Genomic DNA, 21,386 nt, shown 5'->3' with positions numbered 1-21,386 from the left:
AAATCTTAACGTGTAGAATTGATGTCCATGTGTTTTCTGAGTTATTTCACAGCGATTGCGACAGAATCAGGGGTTGGAGTGTCCCGTTACCCCCACAGATGCAACCCCACATCAGCAGACCTTCACAGTCCTGGTTTGGTTTGATTCCATTTTCAACACCGGATCCAGAAACATTGTTTCCCCAGGAAAAAGACCAACTCATTCTTTGGAGGAAACATTTTGACTGCACATTTAAAGTGGCCTTGCTTGACCCCTCCTCCCTTTCTCCCTGAATGACACCTACCTGAGCTCAGACATGTGCCACCAGCCTGGGGGTCCCCGTTCCCCTACAGCTAACCAGATACATCCATCACTCCTCTTCTTACTTCTCTGTCCCCAGGTTTCTTCTTGGGTTCTCTTTTCCTTGACAAGGCTGTTTTGTATACATCTTCATGGCCTCTGCTCTTTCGTATGAGGCTTGGACCCTGCTTGATTGTGTCCCTGCCTTTTAAAGATTGCTCGCCAGAGTGGGTCCATTTGCAAAATCCCAGCCTCTGGACCCTGAAGAACCTGGAAGGCCCTCTGTGCCCGACCTTCAGCCTGTGGCCTGGGGAGAAAGCCTTTTACCCCTTTATTTTGAAGAGCACAGACAGCCAGTAGTCATTATAAGCTCAGACTACTTAACTTTCCATGGCTGTAACAAATACCTGAACTAAACCAACTGAAAAGAGAAAAGGGTTATTTTGCTCTGAGGTTTTAGGGATTTTGGCCCGTGATCAGTTGGCTGCTTTGCTTTTGGGGCTATAGCAAGTCAACACCAACTGTGAAGGTAGCGTTCAACTCACAGCAACCAGGAAACAAGGAGAGAAAGCGGAGTCCTCACAGGGTCCCAACACCCTCTTCAAGGGCATCCTCAGTGACCGACTTCCCTCCCCTGGGCCCTACCTCCTTCATTGTACAGTTCTGGGCATCAAACCCAGGGCCTCATGCATGCCAGAAAAGTGCCCTGACCCACACCCCCAGCTCCAACCTCTTAAAGGTTTCCAACTAGCGACTGGGCGTGTGTGAAATGTGAGGCTCACAGGACTTTGGGAACACATTTAAGGTCTAGAGAACAGCCTAGGCAAATATCTCCTGTATTTTCCTCTTCTCCCTGGCCGGTGCTGGTCCCATGAGCCCTGGCTGAGAGACCATAGTCTCCCAAACCAGAGGGCCCAGCTATGAGGCAGGAAGAACTGCTTGGCGGTCTGGGCTCTCACAGCTGAGTTCTTAGCTCCTGTGGAGGATGAAAGAGATGCCAACATGAGACTTAGGGATCCACTCCAGAAGATCCTGGGGCAAGGAGCCTTGAGCCTCCTGGGCGTAGCCACTTGAATTTCGAGTGTGCAGAAGCTGGGACTCTCCTGGGCGTTGTGCTGCCTCACGCCTCAGGTGTATTTCATCTGATGGCAGTTTGCCAGATATTCGTCTTGATTCCCTTACTGCCCTCACCTCCATGGTTGCTGGACTAGAGGTGGGGTGGGGGAGAGGTTTCCCCTTTCTCTTTGGAATGGCAGGACCACAGGTAGCCACCCAAGGTCTGCATCAACTTGGGGCTGCCATTGCAATTCTTCTTGCACAACGGGGCAGGTGAGGGTAACCTGCAAGGGGACCTGCAGACAAGAGGCTCCAGGCATCCATGACACCCTCCTCCTCTATCCTGACCAGACCCTGGTTTTTCTACCTCTAGTGGCTTGCATGTCCACACAATGGCACTGGTGTCACCCACTATGCCTGTGTTAGTGACTCACAACCATAATCAAAAGAACACCTGGATGTGAGTCTAAGCACGGCACCTGCCTGCCCTTCCTCTTCTCTCAGACCATGTCAGGGCGAGAGCTCAGAACGGGAGCTAGGTGCATGCTGCTCTTTCCATGCATGGGATAAAGAGGGAGGAGAGGATACTAGCCTCTGGCTCTGCTCCTGGGCCCACGAGACACATTGTGAGTGGGACTGACGGCCCTGTTTCCTGCAGGAGTGAATCTGCTTTTGAGAAAGCCAACGTAGACGTATTCCGGGTGCGGACCAATAATGTGGGCCTCATCTATAAAATCAGGTGAGAGTTTGCCCCTAACATATGGTAGTGGTGATAATCAAAATTGGCATTTCTCTGGATATTGAATCCTCAGCTGACTGACATTTGAGGAATTACTAAAAGCCAGAATTATGTCCCATGTCCCCATCCTGAATCACAGAGCTCCAAACCACATCATTGGAGACTTGCTTTCATGGGCTTGGACAATTGGATGTAACTCCCCACACACAGAGACATAAGTTCTTACAAACACTGGAGCACAGTAATTGGGGATGGATCTCTAGGTCCAAGTCCAAGGTCTTGCTCTGCTGTTTTTTGCTGCAGGATTTTAGACAGTTTACCTATCCATTCCTCTGCTTCCTTCTCTCTAATAACGGTACTTAATCTATATAATGCTAGCGCCCACCAAGTCTGTGTGTAGAGCAGTCATTAAGCCCTCAGTGAGGGCTTTGCTGCAAGATACCTTTGGATGAAAATTCCCCTGATGCTGTTCTCACTGAGGGAGTTTCTGTGAGCTGTATGAAAAGGGGTAACTTCTAGGCTGGCTACAAAAGAAGAGCATTTGATTGTTCCCTTCTTCCTTTCCTAGTCTCGGCTAACCGCCCCATTCGGGTTTATGCTCACTTTAGGCTCATCTGTGGGCTGATTGTCCCTAACTGGGGCCTGGACAGGGCTCAAATGCAGCTTCTGTTCAGTCCTGACTCTTCTTTTCCCCACTAGAAAATTTGGGACCACACAGTCCCTTTGCTGGGAGAGGATACAAGGGCCACAGGTACTGGTTGTGTACAGGGAAGGGAATACAAGCAGAGAGGGAACTCTCTCAGGGAGGTCAGGAGGGGAAGGTGGTAGGTATATAGGAAATGGTCTGACCAGGCAGAGGCATGAGACCATGTAGAGGACAGGCCCAGTGGATCGGGTTGGTCATCTGTTTATTGGGGTCATGGGCTGTACCGGACTGTGAATTACTGGCATAAAGCTTCAGAATGATGGCCTGGAATGAAATGTTGCCTGTACTATGAGGTCATCTAGTGGCCATGCTCTAGGGAAGAAATTAGGCACAGGTGGGGGCTGTGGGAAGTGAGAAGATTTGGGGCACGGATTCGGAAGACTCTGTATCTATGTCACCCAGCACAGAAGGCATTGTGGCTGCTGTGCACTTAAAATACAGCTGACTCACTCCAAGTGTGCTGTGTGGATAAAACAGACACCAGGTTGTTGTTTTTTAAGACTTAACAGGAGAAACAGAATGTACACCACATTGTTACATTTTACACGATCATGTGTTAACATGGTAAGTGGAAGATACAGTGTATTGTTAAGATCAATTCTATCAGTTTCTTTATATCGTCAAGGTCAAGGCTACTAGAGCAATCTAGAATTGTATGTTTGGCTCACATGAACTTTCTATGGGACAGTCTTGTTCTAGATGGGGACCCTTGGATGATGACAACTAAGGATGGTGCCCGGGGTGAGGGCCACTAAGAGAGGAACTTGATAACTTAGGAGTGATGGGACAGGACGGTTTACCCAGGTGCCAGGTCCCACCAAGTCCAAAGGGCTAGGTGCTTTCTGCTCTCTACTTCTTTCTTCATGCCCTCCTTTTAATAATCCTTTTTAGTAAGAACTGGATCAGGTGTCTTTCTCGTCGTGACTCTGATAGGCTCCCAAAGGTGATGCGCGTGTACAACTCAGGTCAGAGCAGAAGGGGTGCAGCGCTGGCAGAGACCGAGGTTAGGAAGCAGCACAGGCCCTGCCAGGCACAACTCAAGGCTCTCCTACCGAGAGCCCCTGTGGCAGTATGACAGTATAGCGGTCATTAATATGCACATCTGCCTTGCAAAATATCCCCATTAATAGACAAGGAAACTTAAAACCAAAGGGAACAAATGACTGGGCGTCTCTGAAGTAGTCATTGGGTACCCTCCTATGGAAGGGGCATCGCAACATCCTGATTCTGCCAGTAAAATGTGGGTGTTGGCTTCTGCCGCAGGATCGAGCATGACAACACAGGTTTGAACGCCAGCTGGTACCTGGACCGGGTGATAGTGACCGACATGAAGAGGCCCCATCTCCGCTACTACTTCAACTGCAACAACTGGCTGAGCAAGGTGGAAGGTGACCGCCAGTGGTGCCGTGACCTCCTGGCCAGCTTTGACCCCATGGATATGCCCAGAGGTCAGTAGCTAGCCTGCCTGGGCCTGGCTCCTCACTGTGCTCTGGAAGCTATCCTCCCCCTTCCATGCTTTCCTCTTGACTTATGCCAAGTGAAAGCCGATCTGTGCTGGCTAGTATTTGTTTAGTGAAGGGGAAAGGGATGTTGGGGCGGGAGAAGAGAGGCAGCTCCTCTGTGGTCAGTCACTCAGCTGAACAACACATTAGCAAAATCATGACTCTGTCCTCTGGGATAAGCCTGTGCTGTCTCCAAGTCCCACCCGCTCTTCAGTCCACCCTGGAGGAAGTGAGCATTGCTCCAGACAATGGGCTGTGGTTCCCCATTTCTCTACCTACCTCTGACTTCTCACCTCTCAAACAACTTCAAGCTCCAGGCATTTCTTCTTGTAATCCCTATCTCACTAAACCTAAAACCTCATTGAGTCTTCTGAAAAATGTTATCAGGATTTTATTTTCTTACAAAGCCAAATTTCATCATTGCACCAAGTTTAGAAAATAGACACATGAAAATATTTTTAAAAAAGAATGCTTTAATCCCATCACCTGGACAAATACCACCTGCCAGTGACCAATGCATTAATTTCCAGTCCTTTCTATGCACGTGTACTATGAAATAATGGGCTGGCGTGTCTCTGTTCTATGGCATGGTTATTTCTATGTCATCAAATACTACTTACCATTCCTACTCTCACTGGCTCTGTATGGTCTAGAAAAGTGGTTCTCATCCTGTAGGCTGCTACCCCCAAAGACCACCAGAAAACAGATATTTACATTACAATTCATAACAGTAGCAAAATTACAGTTATGAAGTAGCAATGATAATGGCTTGGGTCACCACAATGCAAGAAACTGTATTAAAGGGTCACAGCATCAGGGAGGTTGAGAACCACTGCTCTAGAACACGTCATTTGCTACTGAATCTCTCATCATTGGACGTCTGTGGTGTGTCTCTCTCCTAAAAACACACCTAAATGCATTGTTTAGATTTTGGGACTCTTTCCCTAAAGTAATTTCCAAAGTAAAATTTCTAAGCCAAACAATAAGCCCATGGTTAAAGCTTTAAAATTTTTATTTTATATTATTTCATGTGTGTGTATGTGTAAGTGTGTTGTATGTGTATACAAATGCAGATTTGTCAGACTGCATATGTGGAGGTCAACTTGAAGTTTATTCTTTCCTCCATGTTGTCAGGCTTGGCAACAAAGAAGCCACCTCACTAGCCTGGTTCAAATGGCCACAGGAAGTAGATATCGGATAGTGCACAGTACCACGAATGCAATTCTGCCCACACTTGGTTAGCAGAGTGTAATCTTTTCCAGTTGGATTATAAAGGCCTTCCAATGTTCTTCTTTGGTTACTAGTATAACCGAACATTTCATGTTTATTGACAGTTGTTCACTTTAAATTTTGTTGTTGTTTTTGTTTGGTTTTGGTTTCTCGAGACAGGGTTTTCTCTGTAGCTTTGGGGCCTGTGCTGGAACTAGCTCTTGTAGACCAGGCTGGCCTCGAACTCACAGAGATCTGCCTGCCTCCTGAGTGCTGGGATTAAAGGTGTGTGCTGCCACCACCACCTGGCTAAATTTTGTTTTTTGATAAATTGTATTATATATATTTGAGACTTGCTAGAAATTCTGAGATATGTTATGGACAGTAAAATGGTTTCTCTCTCTCTCTCTCTCTCTCTCTCTCTCTCTCTCTCCACGTGTATGCATTCCCATACATATGGAAATTGTCTGCTCATTGCTCTTTGCCTGTCTTTTCCTCTGGGGTGAATTTCCCCAAACTGTACATGTCTTGAGTTTTTGACAGAGTCTATCAGGGTCAGTCTGTTGTGATATAAAACAGTTCTACACTAGCCCAGAACAGAGTATAACAAAAGTTTATTTATTTGAGGGCAAACTCACAAAAAGAGTAGAGATCCACAGTCCTCTGCGTGTGCAGGGAACTGAAACCTAATCCAGCATCCAAGAGGCCCACATAAGTTTTTACGTCCACATTTATAGTAAATTAGACCATGCCCAAAGTGGGCTAGCATCCCAAAGGCCATTGGCTGAAGGAGTTCCCATAACACCTCCTTCTTTTGTCTAAATAAGAGTGTTCCAAGCCCAGTACAAAACTGTATACAATAAGAACAAAAATCAAGTATAAAAATTAGAATTACAAACAACACAAACAACACCAAGCAAGAAACATATGCTAAATGTTTCAATAGTCATCCTATCCTAAGGTGTCTAAGTCTTGTATTAGAAATGGCTTGGCTAAGTCACAAGAGGAAAGTAACTACAACTATCTTGTCTTCAACCCCATCAAAGACCTGAGAAGGGAAATAATATTACATGAGTAAACAGGAAGTGCAATCAAGCAACTTCCAAAAAGTGCAAGAAATGATAGAGACAACCAGCTACCTGGGCAATCACCCAAAGTCTCATTTGCAAAGTTTGGGCAACCAGCTTTAGCTAAGGCCTAGAGTAACTGACAGACCACTTTCAGAGGCAGGAAAATTTGAAAAACCATCTTACCCTGTCTTGGCAAGGTTTGGCAGTCTTTTTGCTTGTATCCTGCTTGTCCAGTCTGGACACCATGCATTTTGTCAGTGGTTGAGGCAGGGCCAGTTCTTTGCCCAAGGACCAGTTTTGCCAAGAAGAAAACAAGCTCCAAGTGGTGTGTCTTTGGTGCCCAACATTCTCTCAGGAATAGATCAGTGCTACCGGGAGCAATCATGTCTCATGTCAACAGAGTCCTAAGTTATTTAAATGTCATATTCTATAGCTCTTTGAAGTGGTTGAAGATGACCTATCTATGTGAAATACAATCTCTATGCATCTAAAGAACCTGATTAGTCTAACTATGACAAACATAGATGATTATTGGCCTATAATTCTTAATACCTATATAGCTTAAAGACTAAGGCTTAATATTAAAATATCAAACAATCTTTAAACAAATGTGAAGCAAATGAAGACAATGACCTCAAAATGTAAACAATGTATAAGTGTCTTGATCAGAGGTAGAAATGTATAGTGCAATATGATAAATACATCCTAAAATTGCATCAATATACAAAATATATTAAGCAGAGGTAGAAACATGAATTCATACAATTGGATAAAATAACTTTGCATAGGTGCATAAATATTATAAACAGAAATAGGAGCATATTCAATATAGCAAATAGAATTTGAATTTGTATCAATATATGAGAATCTATACCAATGTAAATTATCTATAAATAATAGCTCACAAGTATTCTCACTATTACTAACTATTATTAGTTATTATCCCATCAAATTACCATCTCTTCCTTTTCTCTTCTCCTGTTCTTGGCATTTTTCCCCACTTCCAGTTCCTCATCTGACCTCCTGCTTTGGCCACACAAAAGTCTAGGGCAGCGCCATTGGGTAAAAAGCTCCTGGAAAGTCCCCCACTAAGAAAGAATAGATGCAGCTCAATGGTCCTCTGACTTTCCATGAGAGTCATGCACCACTGACCCGGTATCTGAGTCCTTGCTTGGGTCTAGCCTCGTCACTGGCTGCAGGACATTGGGCTTTGGTACTTACAGGCTAGATTCCAGATAAAGAAATGAAAAAGGATCTTCAAATATTGACTCAGTTCTACCAGCTAACAAAAGGTGAAGGCTTTTTGTTTTGTACCTGGAATCCCACCAATTTGATACTTAACTGCTATCGGAGGTCTTTGATGATAAAAATAGGGAAGATAATTAGTTCTTTACTTCCGCCGTTTAGTAGGAGGAATATTTAAAACCTGGAGAGGAGGCAGTAATAGGAGGACAGAGGAAAGGGAACAATTTCAATTTGTTGTTATCAACCCCAGCACTGTCAGAGAAAAGACAGTTGTTTCACAGACTTCTTATTCTTCTCCCCATCCCCAAGGGGGGCCTGCAACAAGTTCTGACTGATACCCAACTGAACCTTCTTCTCTTCCAGTAAGGCAGGCATTCTAGGATGCCCTGAGGACCCAGTCCTGAGACATCTAGCTAATCAGGATCTAAGTATCAGTATCAGGCACAGGAGAGCTTTTGCTGTGGGTAGCAGCAGACGGCAGCAGTGAACCCACGACAGGACTTCAGAAGGCCTTTGTGTCCAGAGCTCCCCTTGACATGCACATCCTGGGCAAGAGCCCAACAGGTTTCTAACGTTTAGACAGCCTTGTTAGTTAGCACTGCCTTCTCCTTTGCTGGAGCCCAGTGAATAGAACAAGGACATTAGAAAAGGCCAAGGCAGGAGATCATGAAGGAAACAGCTAGATGTTGATCAACCTCACAACTTTGCGGATAGAGGACCTTAAGATGGAAGATGTTGCCACTGAGTTTGGTTTCTTAGTTACTCTCAGCAGGTTGAGAAATGCCTGTATGGCTTCTTAAGGAAGTCAGACACACAATCAACCAAAAAAAAAAAAATTCTGTCCCGTGCTCCCCTTAATTAGGCAGATCATTTCCCAATTCACCTGGGGTTCCCCAACCCTAGCCAGTCACATTTCACCTTCAGGGGTCCACCTTCTTCATTCACCATGTACGCTAGCCACCACTTTTCCTTCTTCACCTTTTCTGAGACACAGGGTGCAGCTCTTCCATACACGCTGCTCTCTAGAGCTGTACACCTCAGCTCCACATCAGCACGCAGCAGTGAGGATGTGCCTCCTTAGATAACCCTAGCATACTAATCCTGGGATCTCCCAGACTACCCGGTGCACAGACTACATCTGGGGAAATACCACTGACTCCCTTTGGAAAGCAGAGCAAGAGGGAAGGCAGGAGGGTGTCCACCACAATCTCCTCTCTTCTTAAGTCCTTGCTTAACTGGTCTTGTCTCTTTGTGAACGAGAATGAGGCAAAGGAGGTCCTAGCAGGTGTTCATTACACTGAGGTTCATCCGAGACCAAATGAATATCGCCGAAAGAACTGAGACCAGAGTCGGGGTCGGCTTGTCCTCAGCTGAACTGCCTCCTGACTGTATCTCGGGCAGAGCAAGATCAAGGGCAAATCAGCCTGGCTTTGTGAGAGCCCTATGGCATCATGGGAGTCAGTCGTTCTAACCTCCTGCTGTCCCCGGTGGCCCTCTCCCCCCTTTACACCAGCCCTTCTTGAGTGGCAGGTAGTTCACAGCCTCCCAGGGTGACCCCCACACTGCAAAGCAGCACTGATGAGCACACAGCTATTTTTGAAACTGGACCACACAACTCTCCCTAGCTCTTCTGCTTGTCTTGCTCCAGGTGGTGCTTAACAGACAGCATCTGTCCCACACAGCACTCCTGTGTGCAGATCACTCCTGGCCAGAACTCAGTGTGAGAGAAGTAGAAGGCTTTCTCCAGGTCAGTGGGTCCCTTCTTTGGCTCCATCATCGTGTTTTCCTACACCATATTGTAGGGCGATATGCATTAGAAATGGTCATTTCAAACATTTAAGTTCAGTGGCAGCAAGCATACTCAAGGTGTTTTATAAGCAGCCCATCATCGACCTCCAGAACTTTCTCTCTTCCCAAACCCTAGCACACATCTGCTCTCCTCCCAGGCCCCCATCACCTCAGGTCTATTTTCTGTTTCTCTAAAAAACTCATGTAAATGGAATTAGGCACTAAGTGTCCTTTTATACCCGGCTCATTTCACTTAGCACAGTGCCTTCAAACGTCATCCACCCAGTAGCACGGGTCAGAAGACAAATAATATTTAATTGAGTATATACTGCATCTTTGCTCATTTTATCTCTAGCTCATCTATATGAGATATCTATCTATCTATCTAGAGAGATTTGGGTCATTGGTACCTTTTGGTAGCTATTGTTCTGAGAACATGGTATACTCACGTTGCTGCTTTCAGCTCTGCTGGATGTACAGCCAGGGATAGGTTAGAGTTAGGTTAGGTCATGCGATTCTGTACTGAACTTTGAAGAATCTCCATGCTGTTTTGGATGGTGGTTGCAACATTCCTGCATTCTCTCCTACATTGCTGGGAGTTCCAATTTCTCTACATCATTACCAATGCTTGTCATTTTGATAACACTGTCCAATAGATGCGAACTCATATCTCTGTGTGGTTCTGATTTGCATTTCCATAATGATTCATAATATCGGTGATTTCTTCATATGTGCTTCTTGGTCATTTGCACATTTTTATTGGAGAATCGTCCAATTAAATCCTTTGCACTTGTTTTAGATATCAAACTGTTTGTACTTTGTTCTTTTTGAGTTGTAGTTATTTATTTTTCTAAATATTAACCTTTTATCAGATATCAGGTTTATAAATATTTTCCTCCCATCCATCCAGTTGCCTTTCCCTCTTGATAACTGACTGTATACTCACAGATTATTTCTGCTCTTTTCCTATTGGTCAATATATTTATTCTCAAGTCAGTACACTCCTGTTGCTTTATGGTAAGCTTTGAAATCAGACATTGTGAGACCTGCACTTTTACTCTTCTTTCTCAACATTGTTTTGTCTAGCCAGTCTCTCGATGGCCCACTTCGTTTAATGCATCCTGGATGGTCATTAATTGTTTTAAACAATGAATTACATCATGTTGAGGCAATCCACGGCCTCTGTTCACCTTGAAAAATGAACATCTGCTGTACCCCAAGTTTCCAACTCCTGCCCAGGACTTCAGGCCACTGGAGAAGCATTCTGGGTCCTCCTAGCACATCCCCGCAGGAACCAGCAGCAGTGGGGTCCCTTCATTGGCTGGCTTCCCCAGCGTTGCAATGGAATGGTCCAGCAGGCAGCACACGCAATTAGGCAATGCAGGCACACATGGAGCTTGCACAAGGACTTGGCAGCCATCTCCCCGATTGTCTTCCACTTAGAGAGGGTACCAGGGGACCTGGCATCTTCTGGAATTTATGGAAGGCTGGCAGCCACCCCTCCGGCACTTTTGCATTTGTCATCCCTAGGAACACAGGCTCAGCTATGCAACAGCTTTGGAAGCACTGGGAAATTTCTGTCCTTCCATCTGCCTCTTGGCATCCCTTCCGTTATCATGCGTGCCCGACTCTTCCTGGAAGGTTTCTAGTGTCTTGTCTGGAATGATTCCCCTTCTTACAGCCTGGAATCAGAGGGACAGAGCAGCCATGGCGCTGTCTCCACACCTATGGAAGCCCTGGGCCTGAAGCCAAGTTCAGTCTCCTGCTCTCTGAGACAGCATCCTCCTTAGTAGCTGCCAAAGCAAATGTGTCTGGCTGACAGCGTGGGATGCAGCTCCCAGGTGTTTTGAGATGGATAAATAGCTAAGAAACACCACACTGCAGGGATGGCTGTTTGCCTCTGGCTCTAATGAGCAAACCTCTCTCTCTCTCTCTCTCTCTCTCTCTCTCTCTCTCTCAGCATGTGCCACTCCCAGAGTAACACTGGGGTGTCTTCCTTCCCCCGCCCCGCCATCTGCCACATCGATTGATTCCTAAGGGCCGGTATGAGCATCAGTTGGCAATAGGTTTGTGTATATGGGGGGAAGGGATATGCGTGACGTTCCACCTATGAGGGCAGCAGCAGGCAGGTGCCAAGAGCTCTCTCCTAGGAAGCAGAGGTCTTGGGTGTGAGATCATGTTTCAGCTACTGTGTGACTTTGGGCAAGTCACTTGTGGTGCCTGCATTTCCACTTCCTTGTCTTACAGGAAGCCACTCTGGATGTCCCTTGGGGCCCCATGTCGTGCTGGTTTTCTCTCGCCCTGTCTTTCTTGCTTGGCCCTGGTTTCGACCTCCCTGATTTCTTCTACTGTAACACTGTCACTTTTGTTGTGACATTTCTGGGCATAGGGCCGACACGCCATTGCTAAGCCAGATGCAGAATTGTGCAGGCTATGATCGCAAGACTGACAGGCCCTCACTGACCAGAGGATACTCAGGACACATTCCTGAGGCGGAGGTGGGGTGTAGAGCAATGCGGAAGGATGCAACGTAGAAGCATCTGAGATGGATAAGGTTTGACAAGATAATGAGATCTCTGGGTGCCCCGGCATTGGGCCTAATAGGCTCTGCCTTAGGGGTCTGTGCAGTCTGGCAGCATGAGCAAGATCTGCGTAGGTCAACCATTGCTACTTCCCAACCTGTCCTGGTTCTTCTTGTGATAAAGATACAGACTGCAGCTTCTGGCTTCTCAGAATTTAAAAGGAATATCATCCGGGCAGTCCTGGTGCACGCCTGTAACCCCAGCACTCAGGAGGCAGAGGCAGGCGGATCTCTGTGAGTTCAAGGCCAGCCTGGTCAACAGAGTGAGTTCCGAGACTGACTCCATAACTCCTGGGAAACCCTGTTTCAGAAAACCAAAACCAAACCAAAGCAACAACCCCTCAAAAGGAAATAAATAATAAAGGAAGAAAGGAAGGGAGAGAGAGAGAGAGAGAGAGAGAGAGAGACATAGAGAGAGAGAGACAGAAAGAGAGAGAGAGAGAGAGACAGAGAGACAGAGACAGAGAGAGAGGACTGTCAGTGTCATTGTCCCCTCTAGGACCCAGGCATATTAAAGTGACAACTGTGGATGGGTTCTCAGCCTCCACAACATCTGGAGCCTGCAGAAAAAGCCTCCCTTCCCTGCTTTCCTTCCTCTCCCTGACATTTCCCCACCAACTAGATTCAGTCTCTGCCAGGGCTCTGTTGGCTGTGGATGAGCTTGAGGGTGGACTATCACTCCTTATAGCCCTGTGGAGGGGGCTCCAGTCCCACCGTACAGGGAAAGGGCCTGGCTGGGAGAGCTGGGGCCAGGCTCGAAGCATTCACCTCCTCTGACTTCACCCCAGCTTCCCGCCTACCCCATCTGCTCCCACCTAGTGCAGCAGAAGATCATCTCCGGAAAGAGTGGGAAGAGAGAACGGCTCACAATGAGGATCTGGTGAGGCATAAGAGAGAATTTTAGGACTAAAAGGGATTTTATCTCCTCCTCCTCCACTTTACAGAAGAGAAAATGGAAACCCAGGGGAGCCAAGCAGCCCGCTGTTGGTCACACAGCCCGACTGTGGGGCAGAGCGGGAGCCCTGGGCTCATCTGGCTCACGTTGCTCTGAAGCGTATTCATTCAGCAGCTCCATGAATGAACTGTTCTGCTAGTTCCAGGCATCAAATCCTGTGCTCACGGCGGATGTGTGCCACTCCTTCTCCACCAGCTTAGAGGCTTCAGAAGGCAGAGTCGATAACCATAGGGTGGAGAAGAGAACGAATATGCCCAAGTGGGGATGGTTTAGGCTAATGGAGCATGGTTCAAGAGCAATCAGGAGAGACACACGGAGAAGCTGAAGCTCAGGCTGAATCTGCGGGGGTGGCTTGCTAGGTCTGCAATAGGGTGAGGGCCCATGGGAAAACAATGGGTCTGTTGGCTATGTCTTGCCCACACTCTCCAGCCCCAGCATCACGGAGGCTTCTGCTCTTGCCAGGACCACAGCCAGTCACAGGCTCCTTCATCTGAGCAGCCAGAACCTCTGGAGAAGGCATGGAATCATAGATTTTCTCCCAACTTCGTTATTTTGATTCTTAAATGGGTACTTTGAAAATAATGTCTTCATTTATAGAAATAGAATATTTTCTATTCTACGTTTTGTACCCAAGAAAATAGAAACTTTTGGTCAGACCCTGCTTTGGTCCTAACCCCTGTGGGTGTCCAGTCCAGCACCAGTGGATTTTGGTAGCCCTCCCCTGGATTCCAGTGTGGATTGGAGTGAGCAGTGGGAGTCTCAGAAAGGTGCTATTTCTTGACCTTTGAGTCTCTCCTTATTCCACCGTCTACTCCTCAGTCTTCCCGCCAGCCTCCTGGAGCTCTTTAGTGCCAAAGGCAACACAAAGGCGCAGGAAATTGGCAAAGGTTCTTGGGGCTTCTATCAAACCAGAGACTGAGGCTTCCTCCAGTACTGACTGTAGGCGACTTTATTCTTTTGTTCCAGTGATAGGAAAAAACATGGCCTCAAAGTATTGAAAAATATGCAAAAAATAACAGAAAAATTCATAATCCTATCACTTGAAGATGGTGGCATGCAATTTTTGTTTGGTACTTACTCATAATTCTTAACAAACTGTCACCTACCTGTCTAATGTCTGTCTGTCTGTCTTACAAGGGATTGTATCATTGACTCCAACTGCTGACAACTGACCCACATAACGAACAAACCAATGCTGTCGAGTGATACCCATCAACACTGATGATCCATATTCGTTTTATACAGATTTTCAACATACATTGGCTGTTTTCAGTAAATGATTACCATAACACACTTTCACACACATACATTACCCTTGGGTCTGGGACACGGAAGAGTCCATCACTTAAAATTACAGCCACCCTTTTGCTTAGTCTGTAAAGGGCTGATTTCTTGGGAATCCAAGGTCAGTAAGGTTGGTCGTTACCTTGTTCTCTGAAAGGCAAGTGAAGCAAACGGGCTGAGCACAGCAGGACAGCAGTCTTCGAGTCTTCAGAGAACTCATGGTGGACTATTAACTTGACTGTAGGGCCCAGCAAATGTTCCAGGTTCTTAGGATACAGGAGATATTTTTATCACAGTCCAGCATTGCCTAATCTCCTAATCATTTATTTTAAACAGCTGCATAGCAGCAGCCCATGGGTGGAAGCCCATCACAGCTCACCCATCAGTCTCCTGTTTTGGATATTTTAGCATTCTTAAGAATTCTGTGCTTGTAGGCACGCTGAAAAGATCCATTTCTTTCCTGTAAACCGTTACGTGCAGGGATCCCACAGTCAGCCCCACGGTTTGCATGTGTTCAGACTTCTGAATGTACAATATGCCAATCACTTGACTCCCAGAGAGGCTGAGCAAAGTTTAGTTCCTCTGGCAGAGGTGAGCAGTGTCTGGGAAGATAAACAGTAGCCATGTAGAGAAGCCTGGGATGGGCGGGGCGGGGCTTCCTGGGAGAGGAGTGAAAGTTTGCTCAGAGCAGCAGATGTGGGGACAAGGACAAGTGGCCACCAAGGGACAAGTCGAGAAAGCTCTGCAGAGCTGGTGAGCTGACTGAGGTGGGGACAGCAGTGAGGAGCCGGAGCTTCTACACTGTGTCTGCCACGCCAGCTTATCACAGAGAAAATACACTGTGTATTTATAGAGGCAATGACGGGGCAGATGATGGTCACAGACTTCTATAACGGACAAAGTGTTTTATCCATTTATTTAATTTGTGTGTGTGTATGTCTGTGCTCGTACATGTGTATGTGGATGCATGTTCATGTGTATTCCAAAGGGTCTCTTACTGCCCTGGTGCTTGACAGCCAGGCTAGGCCAGCTGACTGGTGAACCCCAGAGATCCACCCATTTTTGCCTCCCGAGCCCTAAATTACAAGCGCATACCACCATGCCTAGCTCTTTTACTGGGTTCTGGGGATCAAACTCAGGTCAAACACTGCAGTAAGTCACCTCTCCTGCTCCCAAGTGACATAACAATGCATTGTCAACCAGGCTGCGGTGGGATTAAACCCAGAGCTTGTGTTTGAGGCTGTAAGTGCCAGTGGGCACCACAGACAGTAGTTCAGGAGTGAGTGCCCTGTGGGCTCCAGAGTCGGTACTTCTGAAAGAGCTTGGCATGTGAGCTGGTATATATGGGAGCCTTCTGGTTCAGATCTCTTGAGATCCAGTTTAGGCCTTGCCATTTCTAAAGTATGAACCGGGTCCAGTTTCTTAACTGCCTTTCTCCCCATCAGAGGGTGGCACAGTCGCTGTCTGGCCTGCAGAGTTACGTTCTCAGTCTGTGACAGAACACTTGGCAAAAGCCACTTAAGGAAGGAAGGATTGATTTGGGCTCATGGTTGAGAGGACACAGTCCCTCATGGCGGGGAAGGCATGGCTGTGGGCAGCCCCATGGCTTTGGGAGACTGAAACGTCTGCTTGTCATATGGCGCTGCCCAAGGAACAAAGGTGGCTCAGGTCAGAACCGAAGCCAAGTTACAGCGGTCCAACCCTGCTGCTACAGCCTTACGTATTCCAACCAGGGTCTGCTAGGTAGGCCCTGTCCAAAAGGATTCACCACCCCTCAAAACAGCTGGGGCCCAACTGTTAAAATCCCAGAGTCCCTGGGGGGTACATACAAGCTGCAGCAGGGTTCATTGTTGTGAGGGCTGAGGTAACATTGTGACTGGCCTTTCTAAGGTCCTCAGTATGAAGGGGCCTTGTTTGGGCCTGTCTGCAATAGCAGTGACCTAGAGACCATTTAAAGAAAAACACAAAAACACTAGTCCTGTTTGCCAGACTGGAAGAGAGAGAGGGATAGAATAAAGAAACACACTGTGGAACAAAGCAAAGGAAGAGCCCTGGGGTCTCTGAACCTAGGAGTTCCCAAGGCCCCTCAGAGGCTGTGCAGGGTATGGAGGCCAAGTAGGTGAGGGGAGATGGCCTGACCTCCTGGAGATGGGAGACACTGGCACAATCCAGAGGGGCAGAGTCAGGTTTACTGCCAGGAACATGGGCCCCTGGGCTGAATTTCAAGCCAGTGGTCAGTGGTCCACCTGGTCTCCCTGACCTGAGCAGGAAGGAGTAGTGCCAGCCTTGTCTGGCTGGGAGAGAACATTCTTACCTCCCAGGGAGCCCTCCACGGCACCGGCACCCCCCTCATCTCTCCCCCTGCGTTTTCATCTCCTCCCCCGCACCTCCTGTGATTTCTCCCTTCCAGCACCTCAGCTGGTGTGAGCTACAGGCTGTGGGGTGAAGCGACACCACCAGCTTCCCCAGCCCTGTCACAGTCCCAAAGACTGAGGCTGCGGTCCGCGTACACGGGGTCCGGGGACGGAAGAGAAGACAAGGTTTACCTGTGGCTATTTCTCAAAAAAAAAAAAAAAAAAAAAAAAAGTTGCTCACGTGCCCAGCTCCAGCCTTGGCTCAAGCGGTGTTGGTGTGAGACAGCCCTTCCCAGAGCCACAAGGCTCAGGGACAGGCATGTATTCAACATGTGGCAGGGACATGCCCAGCTTCTCACACGTACATGTGGACCAAGATCTGGGGTGCCAACTCCTCATCGCTGAGCTTCCCCCACCGCCGGGGTGCTCTCTGGAGACGTGTTATGTCGCTGCTGTGCGCTGACTGTTCCAGACAGCTCAGGGGAGGCTGTGGGGGCGGCTGGCACACCAGGCTTAGGCAGCTAGGGCCTGCCAGCTTCTGCCTTTTCGGGAAGCCCACGCAGGCGCTTCCGCTGGCCTTCAGGGACAGATTTCCTGTTGGAAGGGTGGTAGCCCTTGTACTTCTGCCTCCAGAGAGGAAACTGCAAAGCCAGACATGTGTTTGTGTCCACTGAGCAGGACAAGAGGCCACGACTTGTCCTTTAAGCGGACTCAAGCTCCACAGCACAGTTTGGGCCGCATGTGCTTGGTTTTGGAGGGCGCTATGTGTTATCTCCAGGCCGGCTCTGAATGGCTCCTTGTGTGTTGGGAACTTGCACTGATCTTCAGCGAAGGGAGGCTGTTGCCCTCGTGGTAGGGTTGTGAGCTAAGTAAGATGTACTCATTCAATACCACACAACTTTGTAAGGAGACACTTCATGTATCAGATATCGGTCTGTGTGCTCAATACAATTGTCCAACAGATGGCGCCAGAGTGTCTTGAGGAAGGGATTCTTATTTGCACGAAGTGCCCGCCTGGATGGGCTTTTGGTAACCCTGCTGAAAGGGCAGAGTCAGTTTCGGGAGAATTTTTGCAGGTAGCATACCTATGGGCAAATCACAGCCAGTTCTAGAGCCGGCTCGAGCAGCAACCCCCATAGTTTGTCGCTAGGAAGGTTTTTTCCACGTTGGTCACTCTTCTTATCCAATTCGACTTTCTCCACTCTCTGTCTCTGCTCTCCGTGGGCTCTGAGCCAGGCCAGGGATGAGAGGCGCATTGTGTGTAAGGTGGGGATGCACTGGTGCTGCCGTTATGTCTCATACTGTATTTCCAGGCTTAGCTCCCATTGCATCCTGCATGGTGAACAGGGAGAGCTGGCTCCAGACTATCACCAACCCAGGGCCATGCTCCACCCATACAGAGAAGAGACTTCCCAGTCTCCAGAACCCTGGGCTTCTCAGCTATTGGTTAAAATGCCTGCTACCCAGCAGGCACAGCTCACTTTGTGGCTGGACATCTCCATTCTCATCTGAGGACTGGAGTACCCGAACACACACATAGAGACCAGGGAACAGTTGAGGGTGGTGGCGCACACATTCAATCCCAGCACTTGGGAGGCAGAGGCAGGAGGATCTCTGTGAGTTTGAGGCCAGCCTCGTCTACAAAGCAAATACCAGAACAGCTTGGGCTATTATACAGAGGAACCCTGTCTTGAAAGGAAAGGGGGGGGGGAGCCAAACTTAGCTGTCATCTGTTTTGTGTGGGCAAAGAATGATGGATACATGTATAAATGATTGAAGCCAAAGGAAGAACAACACTCATGCTACACAAAATTCTGAGATTCCAATGAAGTATCAAAAAATAAAAACCCTTTACTGGGACACTGTTGTGCCCATTTTGTTCATGTAGTCTGGCCTGTAGCTGCTTAAACTTTTAAAGGGCTTCATTGAGGTACAGTGTACACCTGACAACTTAGTGCAGTTCGATGGAAAGATATATAGCTGTATAACCACTACCACCTGCAAACTGTTTCCGTCATCCAGAAAGTTCTTCAGGTTTCTTTATGGCCATCTCTCCTCCCCTACCTCTGGTCTAACGCATATGGTTGAGTTTGTGCCTGAGCAACAGGGCTGAGTCATTATATCAGAGATGAAATGGCCTACAAACGCCTAAAATACATCCAAACGGGCACTTTCTAGAGAAGCCGACTGACATCACATAGGGCAGGGGAAGCCACTGTGTGTATTGAGAAGAACCTTGAGTCCAAAGCAAGAGATGCATGGTTCACAGCTGAGCGTCCTGCGTGGGTCACCCCACCCTCTGAAGCTCTGGTTTTGACCTTTTGGAGCCAGTGTTGAGTGTCTTCTTTCTTGTCCCATAATCGACAGTAACAATAATGACAGAAATGATGAGAAGTCACTATCGTCTGGACATCCGTGGGAAGGATGGACGGTTCAGTAGCTATGTATGTGTCTATAATTTTCTCTTCTCGGGACCCTAATGAGGCAAGATTTTCTCTGTCCTTGTTCCCAGGAAACAGGTATGAAATCAAGGTGTACACTGGCGACGTGATGGGTGCAGGGACAGATGCCGATGTCTTTATCAATATCTTTGGAGAGTACGGAGACACAGGTAATGGTCTGAATCATTTCCTCACAAGTTGTGTCCAGCACGGCTTCCTAGAGCAGCTTGTGTCGTAGAATCCCAGTCCCTCCCCTTTTGGTCCTTCTGTTGAGTGTCTCTCTTGTGCTGTGATTTGCCATGGTTTGTCCTGAATAGTAGGGTGTCTTGTGAGGTCAAATGTATATATGTGTCATAGGTTTTCTTTCTTTTTTTATTGTTTTTCTTGAGCTATACACTTTTTCCCATAGAAGGGGAGAGAGAAGGAAGGAAGTGGTGTGATAGATTTTCAAATCTCTCTGTCTCTGTCTCTCTCTCTCTCTCTCTCTCTCTGTATGTGTGTGTATGGTGTGTGATATTCAGAATAAGTTATGCCTGGCTTTGTACGGATTGAAATTGAATAAGCTCAAATTTCCCATCTTTAGGAATGATTCTCACTTAATTTCTCTATTGCCATAAGCTCTGTGCTTCTGTGGGTTGCAGTGGGGCATAGTCTAATTTAGTGTAGTCAAGAAGGATGGCCCAGAGTGGGGCTAAGGGACGGAAGAATGCGTGGTGATGCAGAACTGCACATAGATACAGTTGCAGGTTCTGGGAAGAAGTTCAGGTCACAGGCTGAGACCGGCGGTTTGCTCTCCCTTCTGCCAACTGAGAGTAACACAGGAGCCAGAAAAGCTACAGAGATGTGTGAATTTGGGGTAGAATACATCAAAGGATTCATATGGATTGCTGAACTTATAAGGAAGAAAAAAAGATCACTGCAGGTGCCAGGCATGAAGGAGAAACTCAATACCTGAGTATTAGCTATGGATTGATACCGTGGCCCTGAGAAGGAGGAGGGGTCACAGTCATCAATCTAGAAGACAGGTTTTTGTGCTCATTGGGGGTCAGAAAAGAAGGTGTAGGTCCTGAATGAGGCAAGAGATTTGAAATTAGGACCACACATGAAGTCAGGGGCCCCTGAGTCACAGGAAGAGGTTCAGTGAGAAGGCAGAGCAATAGCTCATTGGCACAGTCATCGCGTCCCTGTTGGAACTCAAAACTGAAAACAAACAAAACAACACTGAAAACCTATGCTGCACAGAGACTTGAGGTCCGACTGTCACACTAGACATGTGATTTCAGAACTCTTCTCTTCCCACACAGAGTATTTGGTTCAAAACGGGTATGATGGCACACGGCTTTGATTCCAGCACTCGGGAGGAAGAGGCAGGCTGATCTCTGTGAATTCTAGGTCAATTTTCTCTACATAGTGAACTCCAGGTCAGTTGGGGCTGCATGAGACCCCGTCTCAAAACAACAACAGCAAAACCAAATTAGAATACTTGATTCATAGCAAGTAAATCTCCATTAGCGTTCTGCAAAAACCTTTCTAAGACTATATGAGATTCCCACAGAGAAAGCGTTGGAGCGAATTTGTTTTCCAAAACAATAAGACTCTTAAGTACACAAATCCACCATGATAAAGCCGCAAACCACACAGCAACCAGAATGAAATCTCCAGGGTTTTCGGATAATGGAGTGATGTGGGCTAGCCTATAACTTAAGGTATTTTAAAACTATTAACCGCGTGAAAGAAAGAACTGAGGAAGGTACAGCACCATCAAAGACAACGCATTAGGAAAAATAAACAAACCCACAGGAAATGAAAACAAGGTTCATAAAGATAAGCATCTTTGCAGGTGAGTTAAACAATGCCATTACAGATGCTGAGGAGATATTTAACTGTAAGTATATGAGCAAAACCCTCAGAAGGAGCACGGAGAGACAGGGTTGGGAAGGAGGCAGGAGGAGCCATGAGAGCAGGGGAGGGAGGGAGGTCTGCTGGAGGTTGAGTAGGCGTTCTAGAAACAGAGGATACAGGTCACAGGAGAGAGGAGATTTTTCAAAGAGCTAATGGCTGAAGGTTTTTTTTTTTTTTGAAAGCTCCAACAGATCTGAATCGTCGGTTTAAAATGGGTAAATGACTCATTGAATAAAATCTATGATGGAATCTACATCACCATGTAAAAAGAAAAG

The 21,386-nt window shown here is 47.2% G+C and overlaps 1 protein-coding gene across 3 annotated transcripts in view; it reads left to right on the top strand.

Annotated features, from left to right (window-relative positions):
- Positions 1-21,386, top strand: part of Loxhd1 (lipoxygenase homology PLAT domains 1) — a 135,974-nt gene that overhangs the window by 8,117 nt on the left and 106,471 nt on the right. For all 3 annotated transcript variants that reach the window (XM_041640897.1, XM_041640896.1, XM_041640895.1), the window contains exons 3-5: positions 1,994-2,074; positions 4,044-4,228; positions 19,281-19,379. In XM_041640897.1, the coding sequence (XP_041496831.1) occupies positions 1,994-2,074; positions 4,044-4,228; positions 19,281-19,379 (365 nt within the window). The remainder of the gene's footprint in view (positions 1-1,993; positions 2,075-4,043; positions 4,229-19,280; positions 19,380-21,386) is intronic.

This window comes from Microtus oregoni, unplaced genomic scaffold (assembly GCF_018167655.1).
Source record: "Microtus oregoni isolate MIOR12 unplaced genomic scaffold, Mior012 000065F_ref0000479, whole genome shotgun sequence".
In the NCBI taxonomy this organism is placed as follows: Eukaryota; Metazoa; Chordata; class Mammalia; order Rodentia; family Cricetidae; genus Microtus; species Microtus oregoni.
The sequence above is the reverse complement of the archived record's forward strand: the minus strand, read 5'-3'. Positions and strand labels throughout refer to the sequence as shown.